The following is a 12305-nucleotide window of genomic DNA, read 5'->3' as shown; positions in this document are numbered from 1 at the left end:
CATACGGCCCAAATCAGGGGAGCATCTCAGCATATCCTGACATCCCTTACGCCATTCAGACGCACAGTCCGACTGCATACGCCAACGGCGCGCCGTTTCGCATCGCAGCAAGTCCGATTAGTGCCTATCCGCTCGCGGGCGAACCGACGTCCCCTGAATGGATCTCCATGTCCTCGCCGCCAACACAGTATCCAACTCATATGCCCACAGGCTACCCTCAACCTAACCAACAACTACGGTACCCAGTATTGCAGCCTCTACTGCCCCATCTTGGGAACCTTCTCCCGGTCTCCTTGGCATGCGATCTCATTGATCTGTACTTTGCCTCGTCATCGTCTGCGCAAATGCACCCGATGTCTCCATACGTGCTGGGATTCGTCTTCCGGAAGCGATCTTTCCTTCACCCCACGAAACCGAGGTTCTGTCAGCCCGCCTTGTTGGCTAGTATGCTCTGGGTTTCTGCTCAGACCAGCGATGCTCCATTCCTCACCAGTGTCCCATCGGCTCGAGGAAAGATCTGCCAGAAGCTATTGGAACTGACAGTGAGCTTGCTCAAGCCTCTCATCCACACCCCATCTGGCGACACCTCCCCAGCCACCAGTCCAGTCATCGATGGGGTTGCTCTTGGCGGCCTTGGAGTAGCGCTCCCTGGGTCCATCAGCATGGATGCACTCACCGGAGAATCGGGTCCGTTCGGCGCTGCAGGGACGCTGGACGATGTTATCACCTACATCCATCTCGCAACGGTAGTATCGGCAAGCGAATACAAGGGCGCCAGTCTTCGCTGGTGGAACGCCGCCTGGTCTCTGGCTCGTGAGCTAAAACTAGGTCGTGAACTACCTCCAACCCCTATGTCTATGAGCCAAAATCACGACATGGACGCAGACGGCGAGGCCGAAGATGGCATTGGCAGCAACAGCCACCCGGGCGTCATCACAGAAGAAGAACGCGAAGAGCGTCGACGTATCTGGTGGCTGACTTACATTGTTGATCGACATCTAGCCCTCTGCTATAACCGACCATTATTCCTCCTCGATCTCGAATGCGCTGGTCTTCTGCAACCCATGGACGATACTGCCTGGCAAAATGGCGACTTCCGCCAGCTTGACAACACCACCGATCCGAGCCTCGGAGACGGGTCCAGCCAGTCCGGCCGTGTCCGTGGTCCGCATTTCGAATGCACAGGGCATAGCATTTTCGGGTACTTCTTGCCCCTCATGACCATCTTGGGCGAGATCGTCGACCTGCACCACGCCCGCAATCACCCCAGGTTCGGCGTTGGCTTTCGTTCCGCCCGCGAGTGGGACGACCAGGCGAGCGAAATCACACGACACCTAGAGGCCTACGAGCACAGCCTCAAGCGCTTCGAGCAGCAGCACCTCACGCGCCATGTCAACTTGGACGACAAGATTGACCTTGTTAACCCGGAAAATGGCGAGCACGGCTCCATCGCAGACATCGGCACTCCGTCTGTCCACTCAGTCCACACCAACGCGTCGAATCGCATGACCGAGAGCGACATCCAAACGAAGATTGTCATGGCCTACGGCACCCACGTCATGCACGTCCTGCACATTCTTCTGGCTGGCAAATGGGACCCCATCAACCTCATCGACGACAACGACCTCTGGATCTCGTCCCAGGGGTTCATCACCGCAACGGGCCACGCCGTCTCGGCGGCCGAGGCCATCAGCAACATTCTCGAGTTCGACCCCGGTCTGGAGTTCATGCCCTTCTTCTTTGGCATCTACCTGCTGCAAGGGTCCTTCCTCCTGCTCCTCATCGCCGACAAGCTCCAGCTCGAGGCCTCGCCCAGCGTCGTCAAGGCGTGCGAGACGATTGTGCGTGCACATGAGGCTTGCGTCGTGACGCTCAACACGGAGTACCAGGTAAGCGGGCCTCCCTTGTGCGATTTCCTACTGAACAATGCATGTGCTGACCATTTCATCCAGCGCAACTTTAGTAAAGTAATGCGAAGTGCTCTGGCCCAAGTCAGGGGCCGCGTGCCCGAGGACCTCAACGAGCAGCACCAGCGCCGTCGCGAGCTGCTCGCGCTGTACCGCTGGACAGGCGACGGGACCGGCCTCGCTCTTTAGGGTCTTTCATCCTTAGAAGACAGTTCAAGTATGAAAAAATGAGATATTTGATGCGTGGACGGCAATATCACGATGGATACGGGATGCGGAAAACGGAAACAGGAGTTTTGGCCGCGGCGCTGGGGATCGGGTATGGCGGGACATGGGCGGGACATGGGCGGGCGACAAAACAAAAACATTATACACATTGCGATGGAGTACATCAGCTTTGAGGGAAAGGGATGGGACGTTGTCTACTTGTTGGCTTTTTCGATATTTTTGATTCTTCTTTTCAAGTTTATACCAGGGGAGTTGTGCGGGCTGCGGGGGGATGACGGGAGAGATGGGGGCGGGATGGATGAATGTACGAATGTTTGGATTCATGTAAATAGCCTTGTAAATATCGGTGACTTCGAGCTGACTTGGGTTCCAATGGCAACGTCTTCGCACATGGTTCTCCAAAATCTGATGCTTTTTGTTCTTGCTTAGAGCAAGCCTGGTCTTCCAATGTGTAATAACGACAGTACCACTCACAAATTGAATGTATGAACCCATAGGAAATGCAGTCGCTTTAGCACAGGAAACATGGGTGGTCTCCAATAAGGAGGTTTTGTGAATTAACTTGTGCGGCCCACACTTTTGCCAGTGCTTCTTCCAGTGAGGTGTTGCAGCATTGTATGCACAAAGGGAAGTATTAAGGGTGATTAGGTGCCAGGTGCTGAAAACTTGCAGTTGTTGTGATCTAAAAAGGGTATCGTGCTTTTGAGTGATGCGATTTATGGCCTATTCGGTTGCGAGAGGTGAGGCACACTTCATGACTCCACCCACTCGATCCTAAGCTGCTGAGATTCCATCCGACGCCTGGCCGAGTCTTGCTTAAAGCGCTCCCACCTTTCAGACTTTTTGCGCCGTTCAGCCTTGAGCGCAACGGTATGCCATACCTTGTCTGGCCACAGCTCATCGATGAGCTCTACCAACTCGTCCATGTCCCGAGACACGGCCAGACGGCGGCTGGTTTGCCCAACCGTGTCGTAGGCATCCGGGTTTGCACCTGCTCTCAACAGCAACTTGGCGTCTTCGACGTTGCCCTTCCAGACGGCAACGAAGAGCGGTGGCGAGTAGAACCGTCCGCCTTTCTTGTTGACATCGACATTGTGCTCTGGTTTGAGAAGGAGCTTGAGGATTGATGTCATGCCGTATGAAACAGCGTAGTACAGGGGCTCTGTATTGCGGATAGCGTTCAGGTTGGTTGTCTGCATGATGTACTGCACCCAGGATTCGAACGGGCCGCCATTTGAGTGTTTCTTTGTCTCGAAAAAGTCGAGGATAAGGCGCTCGTCGGCTTCAGCCATTGCAAATCGTTCCGAGTGTATTGGCCACATGGTCGCTGCGTAGTCGAGAAGAGGGTATTTGGTGAAGCGACTGTCCATCTGCCTCTGTTTGTTTGTTGGGCCTGAAGCGAACGGGTTGAAGTTAAGGTATGCAAGGCACTTGCGCATCATTTTGCGGTGGCCCTCCGTGGTGTCGAGCGCAAAGTCTGAAGCGTCGGATGTACGAATCCAGTCCGATTGCAAGCAAGTTCGTATTGAGTCGTGAGCGAGAGTGACGGTCTTTTTGCTAACGTGAACCAGGTCTTGACATATCTGTGGAATGATGGACGGGTCGTTCAGCCGGCAGTCGTTATCAATGTCGGTGTCGTTTTCTTCGACGACGACGGCTTCCGCAAGCTCCTCGAGGCCCAAAGGACGCAGAGAAAAGCTCAGCCAGGTAAGGGCCTCGCGGGCAATTTCCTTATCTCGTTGTGGGATGCGGTTCAAGATTGCCGCGTAGGTCTCGCTGAGGGTAGAGGGCATGTCTTGGAGTGCTCGCTTCACATCCCGTGGCGTGCGAAGCACACTCAGTCTGTCCATGCAGACTTTTGCCCATCGAAACCTAGAAACTGTCAGCTCATGACGTAGAAGTTTGGTGTTCTGTCGCAACATACGTCCCATCAGCGTCTGATACGATCTTGATCCTTATCTCCTCTTGAATTTCGGGCCTCAGGGTTTGAAGGCTGCGTTCGTTTGATAGCCTATGTTTCACGTACAGCTCGATATCCGAATGGATGGACTCAATGTTCATTTGCCTAAGATATATCTTGGGGGATGCATCAATAGGCTCGTGAGTACAAGTAACCAAGACGCGGAGATTGGCATGTTTCTCGCAGAGATCAAGCAAGATCTGGATGATGAGGGCCTCGTGACTGGTCTCGTTCAAGGCGTCAATTGTGAGGTAGAAAATGTCGAACAGCCCCAATGCCTGGTCCATGACCTCATGGATCTGGGTGATGGACAGGTTGTTCTGGGGTATCAAAGTGTTACCCGACTGTCTGAGCGGCCGAACATGATCGAGGATTTCTGGTCTCGCGGCTCCGATCTGAGCCAAGATGGACCCAAACACATTCGGTATCGCTTGAGACGCAGTATCATCCAGCGAGCAACAGTGAAACCCCATACCAACTTTGCTGGTTGCGTTCAAGGCATCGGAGTCGATCCGCTCTTGAAGCTTCTCGACCAGGTGAGAACTGAAGAGGTGTAAGCGATGGCAAGCTAAACCTTGGCAGCAAGAGACTCACAAAAGAACCGTTTTACCCGAACCCGCTGATTGCATTAGTCGAGGCAGGTTGACAGCAGACGGGGGCTTCGGGGTCGAACTTACACCGGCCGGCAATCCAAAACACAGGCCAGTTGGTCGGACCGCCCTCCTCCCATGCCGAGAACCGGCCGGCATGGATCCATTGCCCGCTCCCCGGCACTCGGTCAGCAGCAGAGTCACGCAGTTTGTCTTTGCTGTTGACGGGCGACAACCACTTGAGCAAGTCGGCAGTTTCCTCGAGCTCTTGGTGGGTCTTCTTGTCGATGATGTCTTGGCGCACCATGGATGTCAATCGCTGCATCTCCGTCAAGACAGTCGCGGTGGTGTCGACCGAGTCGCGCATCAGGATCATAATGAACCAGGTTTTGGAGCGCTCAATGGTTGCCAGATAGTGTTCGACATCATCCGACTTGAAGGGCCAAGTCAGGCTCTGGATGGCTTGGCCCACTTTGGAAGTGCTTGGAGTTCCGAGCTTCTTTTGCATGGCGTCGAGGGTCTCGTTGGTCAAGGCGAGGACAGATTGGACCTGAGTCTGCCATGGCTCAAATGAGTCTGATCTTGTCTGAAGATTAACCTGGTACATGGCTCCTTTGAGAGCAAAGAGCTCCTGGGTGAGTTTGCGGATGTCATCTTTGGCGGATCTCACGGCAGAGACGTAGGTGCAGAGACGGTCAACGACTTCGGTGATGAACGCGGCGACCTCTATCACGGTCAGAGCCTCGGCCATTTGGAGCTCGGTGGCGGCGCGGGCGGGCGGGATTAACAGACGAAGCTAATCTAGCGATCGAAACGGGTCAGTGGTTGTCGGCTGGCCATAGCTCGGCCGGTGACGTCGGTCGAGTGGCAGTACGGATGCCATCGCACATTAATTACTGACCGCAAGACTAGAGTAGAGTCATGCGGGAGGCAGCCCGTCTAGTTCCCGATGCAAAGGTACCGTTGGGGGCAGTCGCAGTCGTAGTCGCAGTTGGGGTTGCGGTAGTACCGTAGTTGCGGCGCCACAAACCCGGTCGAGTTGCAAGGTCTCGGGTGCGACAGTTCTGGTGGTTTCCGAGGCGGGCGTTGATAGCTTGACGCGGGTGGTTGAGTTAGACGTGGTGGGTTTGAACTCTCTCGGGCAAGGTTGAATGGGTTGAGTTGGATTGGATCAGATGGGATTGGACTGACCTCAAATGCGAAGCGGGGCAGGCTGCAGAACCCTTCACACATCGCGCGAGAGCGAACACTGAACTTGTCACAGCCATGGATGAAGATTCAGGTCGGCGGTAAATGTGGGGAGAGGTGGACGGGTTGCTGCAACGGTGCAGCACTGCGAGTGGACGCGGAGTGGATGCCTTCAGCGGTTCAGACTTCACGCGGTAGGCACGATCCACTGGATCCAATGTGAATGCGCCTGCCGTTTGTTGGGGGGCAGCAGCAGGAGCCGCCCCTGCCTGCCGTGGTGTGGTGCAGCTGTGAGGAAGGAACGTGCACTGAAACTTCAACTGGCACTTCAAGGAAGGCAGACAGGATCTTGGATTGACGATGCCTGCCAACTGCTTCATTCTGTATTGGATGCCAAGAAGGAGAACTCCTTTCGTCATGTATGATTCCACATCACAACCCACAACGGATCGCCTTTCCACATGGAATTCCTTACTTTCTGCATGGGATACTCGCATAGACGGGTATCTCAAACTGCATCGTCCAGCATCTGCGGCCCTGTCCTCTGCACGTCGGACGAAGATCGTCGCAGGACAGAAAGGCAGACAGCATTTCAGACGCCGAGTTTCCGAGTTGACGGTCGAGCCAGACAATGACGGAACACAATGGCGGGACAAAGGCACACGAGAGTTTAACTCTTGCAACGCTGAGATCACTACATGAAGCGCCTGCTGAATGGCAGCTGTTTGGAAATCCGGTGTCTGGCCTCGAGAATCCTGTCCTCGCCTGTAAGGACACACATCATCCAGGGATATCCAGCAATTCAACCATTCATCCACTTCTCGAAGCAACAGCCCTGGGCGTTTAGCGATGCTGTAACCAAACGACTCCACCGAGGCCTTCCCGCAGTGCGCCCAGACATGGTTGTTCCCTTCTTGGCGGTTCGCCTCCCCATTCGTGCGTTGACGGGCCGCGGAGATATCAAATCGTCCCAAATATTCTGGAGCAGCCTTGGAGGGCGCCAGTCTGCGGCTTACTACTCACCTACTACTACCTAGTAGGTAACTTCTAAGCAGGACCGTACTGTACCTAGGTAGGTGGGTTGAGGGCTAAGTGGTGTAATGCACCCCAAGGTTTGTTTACTGATGGAGTCATAGCTGTTGCACTTTTGCACTTGCTAAACCACTCTGCACACTTCCGTCTCCTACCTGACGAATCGTCGGATTGTCTACCAGAGCCAGCTTTGACTCAACACTTACACGCCTCTAACCACGACCTATCGGCAGTCCACCTCTAAGCTGCCGCACTTCCTTCACCTGACGATCCGGGGCGCTCTGCCTGTTATTCTTAGCATCGTCCACCGCCTAGGCCCAAGCCACAGGCAAGCCGACGCTTCCACCCGTTGTCAAAAGAAAGCCTGGACCTGTCAAAGACGATTGATTTCTCATCCCGCTTTGTTGGTTCCCGTCTCTCCTTGCCCCCCTCACTCGACTTTACAACCTGAACCCGGCCCTTGATTTGTCGGTTGCCTTCCGTCCCTCCCTCCCCCATGGTCTATCCGTACCTTACTTACTGTCTTCCATGGACTAGCCACCAGCACGGCATCCCCTCCACACTTCTGTGGTACCATCCCACACCAGTTGACACTTCGGCTCAGTACCGCGACTCATTCGTAGTGTACAGCACCGGGGGCCGGCGCAAAACGTTTCGTTCCAGCGACATAGACTTCTTCCCAAGGCAAGCACCAAGGCCTGGTTTTAGGTACGTAATATCTCAATATCCAGTGTTGCTATGCAATTATCCCCCATCTCCTGAGCCCGAACAGCCCGCGAACCAGCCGGGCGGCGCACGAGACACCAAACCCCTCCAGCATCCCAAGGCCTGTCCTCACGCCCTTTTCCTGGTCAGCTTTTTCCCTCATAAGAACATGTTCTAATTCCGTCGTAGACAACTCGAAGAACTCCCTTGTTCTCGTACACTCCAAATCAAAAGTCACTCCTCGAGCAGCTATGATTGAAGAACTTTGAGACCCAGACATACCAACCACCAGCTGCTATTCGGCAACCGCTGGAGTCACCTTTCTTCAATACCTTCACTCTCTCCGGATATCAGCCGGCCAAGCCACCCCGGCTGCCCTGCCCATCTCTTCGCTTTGCGCATCAGACGCTGCGCTGCGCCAATCCCGCATACCCTGCACGCCCCAATTGCCAGCCAGATTCTTTATCTCGACGACAGGGCAAGGTGTCTATCCTTATCGATATCTTCCTACCTACCTACGTTAGACCACTGCGGCGCCCGCCCGCAGACTCCGCGACCCCTCAGATCCACGCCTGTCGCATTCAGATCCCTAGCCCAGGTCTCGCCCAGTGCATCTTTATCTCTGCGGCACTGCGATTAAGGTACAGCAGCGTCATCTCGCCGCCCTCCCAGATCTGGTGGGGTAATCTGCCCATCATCAGCTCCTCCTGCTGCACCGTCCCCATTCCCCGGGATACCGCCCCCATCAATTCCCACATCTCCGTGCTCCGCGTCTGCACCAGACCCAGCACACTGGGCCATGACCTTGACGTCCTCTGTGCCAGTCGACTAAAGAGGCGAGATGGACAACCAACATCTGTTTCCTCAGGCGTCATCCGCCAACCCTAGCACGAGCTCTCCGGATTCCTCCTCAGCGCCACAGCCCAAGAAGAAGTCCCGCAGGGGCGGCGACGGTCCCCAGAAGCGACGATGTGTGAGCACAGCTTGCGTAGCCTGTCGCAGGAGGAAATCGAAATGTGATGGCGCAATCCCAAGCTGCGCGGCATGCGCCAGCGTCTATGGCACTGAGTGTGTTTATGATCCCAACTCAGATCATCGTCGGAAAGGCGTCTACAGGGAGAAAGCCGACAGTATGAAGGCACAGAACTCCACCCTGCAGATTCTCATCGAAGCTATCCTGAACGCCTCCGAAGACGAGGTGCCAGAAATTGTCCGGAGAATCAGGACTTGTGACAGCCTCGATACTGTTGCCCAGCAGATTTTGCGGCGAGAAGTAATGTCCCAGGAGACTGCGGAAAACGACGAAGGGGAAGACGAGTATCCCGCTGACCAACCCATGGAGGGTGAAAGAGAATTGGCCCGCAAAATGGGCGAGCTACGCCTAGAAAACGGCTCAGTGCGCTTCATCGGAGGCACCTCCAACCTCATCTACGTTGACTTGGGTGAAGCTAGCTCCAACGAGCCCGAGTCGGACACAAATTCGGCTAACGAAGATCCCGTCACCAGTTGGACTAGGGTGACGAAGGATAAGGAACTCATCGCCCATTTGCTGAACATGTACTTCAACTATCACTACACTTACTTTACGACAATGTCCAAAACGTTATTTTACCAGGACCTCTTCAAGGGCAAGCACGGGGTAAATCACTCCAACACTGTTTATTGCTCGCCATTACTTGTCAACGCTATCTTGGCTCTCGGAAGTCACTTCACCAGCGTGCCTGGCGCCTGCGGAACACCAGGCGACAGCCGCACAAAAGGAGACCATTTCTTCGCCGAGGCAAAACGACTTATCGTCGAGAATGACGAGTATGAACGTCCGAAGCTCACCACTGTTCAGGCATTGGCCCTCATGTCCGTTCGGGAAGCCGGGTGCGGGCGAGAGGCCAAGGGATGGGTGTACTCCGGCATGGCCTTCCGAATGGCCCAGGATCTCGGCTTGAACTATGATGATGGCGGCACATCAACGGACAAGAAGAATCTCGGCGAACAAGGGGTGGACGCCAGGAGGGTGACCTTCTGGGGCTGTTTCTTGTTTGACAAGGCATGGTCCAACTATCTTGGGCGGCTGCCACAGATACCCAAAAACTCATACAACGTACCCAAGTACGATGTCTTCCCCAACGAGGACGCTGAACTTTGGTCCCCCTATACGGACGCAGGATCCGACCATACCAACAGGCAGCCATCGAGGACGCGCGCGGTAGGGTTGCAGTTCTCAACACTTTGTGAGATCAGCAGCGACTTGCTACTGTTCTTTTACCACCCTAACCATATTGGCCGGTCAAGCGGCAAGGCTGTGGAGCTGAAGAAGTTGAGCGAGCTGCATCGGAGGCTCGAGGATTGGCGCAAGGAACTGCCTCAAGAGCTGGAGCCAAGGGAAGGGCAAATGCCACACGTGATCCTTCTCCAGTAAGTCTTGCGATGTTATTATCGAGCCGCCGTTCCCTTTTCTAACTGTCAACAGCATGTTCTTCCATCTCCAATATATCCACCTCTTCAGGCCCTTCTTGAAGTATACGCCAGCAGCGTCCCCGCTTCCGTCGCACGTCTCGCCCAGGAGGATATGCACCGCCAACGCTGGCGCCATGTCAAAGCTGATGAGGCTGTACAAGAAGTCATGGAACCTACGCCAGATCTGTAACATTGCCGTTTACATGATCCACAGCGCCTGTACAATCCACCTGCTCAACCTGCCCGAGAAGACCGCCAAAAGAGACATCATCCACGGCGTAAAACACCTCGAGGAGATTGCCGAGGACTGGCCATGCGCCCGGCGGACTTTGAGCATCATCAGTGTTCTAGCGCGCAAGTGGAATGTTGAGCTGCCTGAGGAAGCTTCCGTTGTTCTGCAACGGACTGATGAGAAGTACGGCCACTTCAACACCTCCGATGTGCCAACACCACGATCCAATACCACCGCTTCACCGTCACAGCAACCAGCATCACACGTCCCGACGACCACGGAACCAGAGTCATTCAGCCCAATCACTCAGTATAACCTACCCGCAGTGAGCCAAGCAGATCTTTCTCCCAGCGATATCATTATGGGAAGCGCGTCCTTGGCACAGATTAGCGGCGCGGGGCCTCCAGCAAGGTCACGGCCTGCCGACAACGGGCCCAGCATGAGTATGACTTCAGAGTCTCTCGGTGGTAGTAGGCTTCCGACCGGCCTTGCCCAGTCTATGTACCAGCAGCAACAACCACAACGCTTCCCACCAATGACTAGCGCACAAGGAGGCAGCATGAGTACCTCACAAGCAGGCGGTTCGGCACCAGGAGTCTCGACGGGCCAGGTATTCCAGGGGCTCGACCAAGATTGGTTTCTCAACGACGGCGCCAAGTGGCATCAGAACTTTGAGGCGTGGAATATGCCAGGGTCCATGCCGACAAACGACCAGATGTTCATGTTCACGGACAGCAACAGCGGGATTCCGCCGCGGCAGTCACCAGAGGACACGACCAATGCTACGAACTTTGATAACCTGAGCTCCTTGACTAGTAACGGTTGGCTTCCTGGCCTGGACTAAATGGGGGTCTTAGGCCGGGACGGAAGGACCGTAAGAGACGAACATGTACGAAACTTTAGCTACGATTTCTGAACATATTTTTCTGGATTAACCTGGCCTCAATGATCTATCAAAACGGCCAGATTGAAGCAGCACAAGGACACGTTAGGAATGTTTGCCAGCTCGCCACTCCAAACTAAAGCGACTTTGAGAGATGTCCATACCTCAGACACATGATGGCTGAAGATACCAAACTCTAACATAGCCAAGACCAAGTGAATCATTTGCTGAGATTGAGGTAACACACGAGAATCGCATGGCGTGACATGGTGGCACTAGGCACGCACCGCCACACCGAAGCCGGTGGAAGGGGAGAGAGCTGGTCCAAAGTGGGGGCCAACATTCAATGCGTCTGGTCCGCGGCGGGATTAGTAACCGACCGTGGTAGGTGCGGATGTAGCTACCTGGGCATGCTGGCAAGCACCTCTACCCTGACCGCTGCCCGATGAATGATGCATCCCCCACCATAAACGTCACGTCAGAGGCACCTCGACCCTACCTTACTTACACTTACCGACCGCCCGTGCCTTCCATTTCCTCTTTGCTCCCAAGAGTAAAGACCAACGGAAGACCAACGCATCAAACGTGAAAGCGACCCTGGTTTTTTTCTCCCTCTTTTTTTTTTCTTGCTCGTTTGCTTTTCGTTTGGAACAAACTTCCTACGACTCACCCTGGCCTCCCGAAGCAAAATACGCGTCTACCACTTCGTCTCGCTCTCGCTCTCTAAATAACCTACAGCTACTCCGCGCTGCGATCATCGCCCTTTGCTGTTGCTTTCTGTTGGAGAAATGCTCCTCTCCAAGCTCCGCTCACTGTACATGGCTTAGCTTAGGTACGTCCCGCCCACCACCCCTACGCTGTACCACCACATCCCAACACACCTCCATTGCGCAAGCCCGTCTTGGAGAAGGGAAGAGGAGCTGGATGCCGAAGACGAGCTTCTGGGGCGAATCTTGGTTTCTACCTCATTGGCTGCGCCTCCCGTTTTGAAGCATAAGGCCGACTCTGACATTGCTGCACTCAGGCTCGACATATCCACATTTCTACCTCCACCGATCCGACCTACAGTTCCGTGCCACCATACTGCCGTCGTGCTCTCCCGCTCTCCGCCGATAACGACCTGAAC

At 54.7% G+C, this 12305-nt stretch overlaps 3 protein-coding genes across 3 annotated transcripts; 2 read left to right on the top strand and 1 right to left on the bottom strand.

The window, feature by feature from the left end:
• Positions 1–344: 344 nt before the first annotated feature.
• On the top strand, positions 345–2096 carry XLR1 (Xylanolytic transcriptional activator xlnR; the record flags this gene model as incomplete). Its single annotated transcript, XM_053179435.1, has 3 exons — positions 345–813; positions 886–1889; positions 1953–2096. 3 exons carry the CDS (start codon positions 345–347, stop codon positions 2094–2096), a joined length of 1617 nt encoding a protein of 538 aa, XP_053036546.1.
• A 791-nt stretch (positions 2097–2887) lies between these two features.
• On the bottom strand, positions 2888–5436 carry COL26b_006622 (uncharacterized protein; the record flags this gene model as incomplete). Its single annotated transcript, XM_053179434.1, has 4 exons — positions 2888–4007; positions 4060–4638; positions 4690–4714; positions 4773–5436. The coding sequence occupies 4 exons, from the start codon at positions 5434–5436 to the stop codon at positions 2888–2890; spliced, it is 2388 nt and encodes a 795-aa protein (XP_053036545.1).
• A 3306-nt stretch (positions 5437–8742) lies between these two features.
• On the top strand, positions 8743–11140 carry NIT4 (Nitrogen assimilation transcription factor nit-4; the record flags this gene model as incomplete). The annotated part of the gene is made up of 2 exons (XM_053179433.1): positions 8743–10022; positions 10078–11140. The coding sequence occupies 2 exons, from the start codon at positions 8743–8745 to the stop codon at positions 11138–11140; spliced, it is 2343 nt and encodes a 780-aa protein (XP_053036544.1).
• Positions 11141–12305: the final 1165 nt, after the last annotated feature.

The sequence above is a fragment of the Colletotrichum chrysophilum genome (genome assembly GCF_026319265.1).
Source record: "Colletotrichum chrysophilum strain AFK26 chromosome Unknown scaffold_50, whole genome shotgun sequence".
Classification (NCBI taxonomy): Eukaryota; Fungi; Ascomycota; class Sordariomycetes; order Glomerellales; family Glomerellaceae; genus Colletotrichum; species Colletotrichum chrysophilum.
The sequence above is the reverse complement of the archived record's forward strand: the minus strand, read 5'-3'. Positions and strand labels throughout refer to the sequence as shown.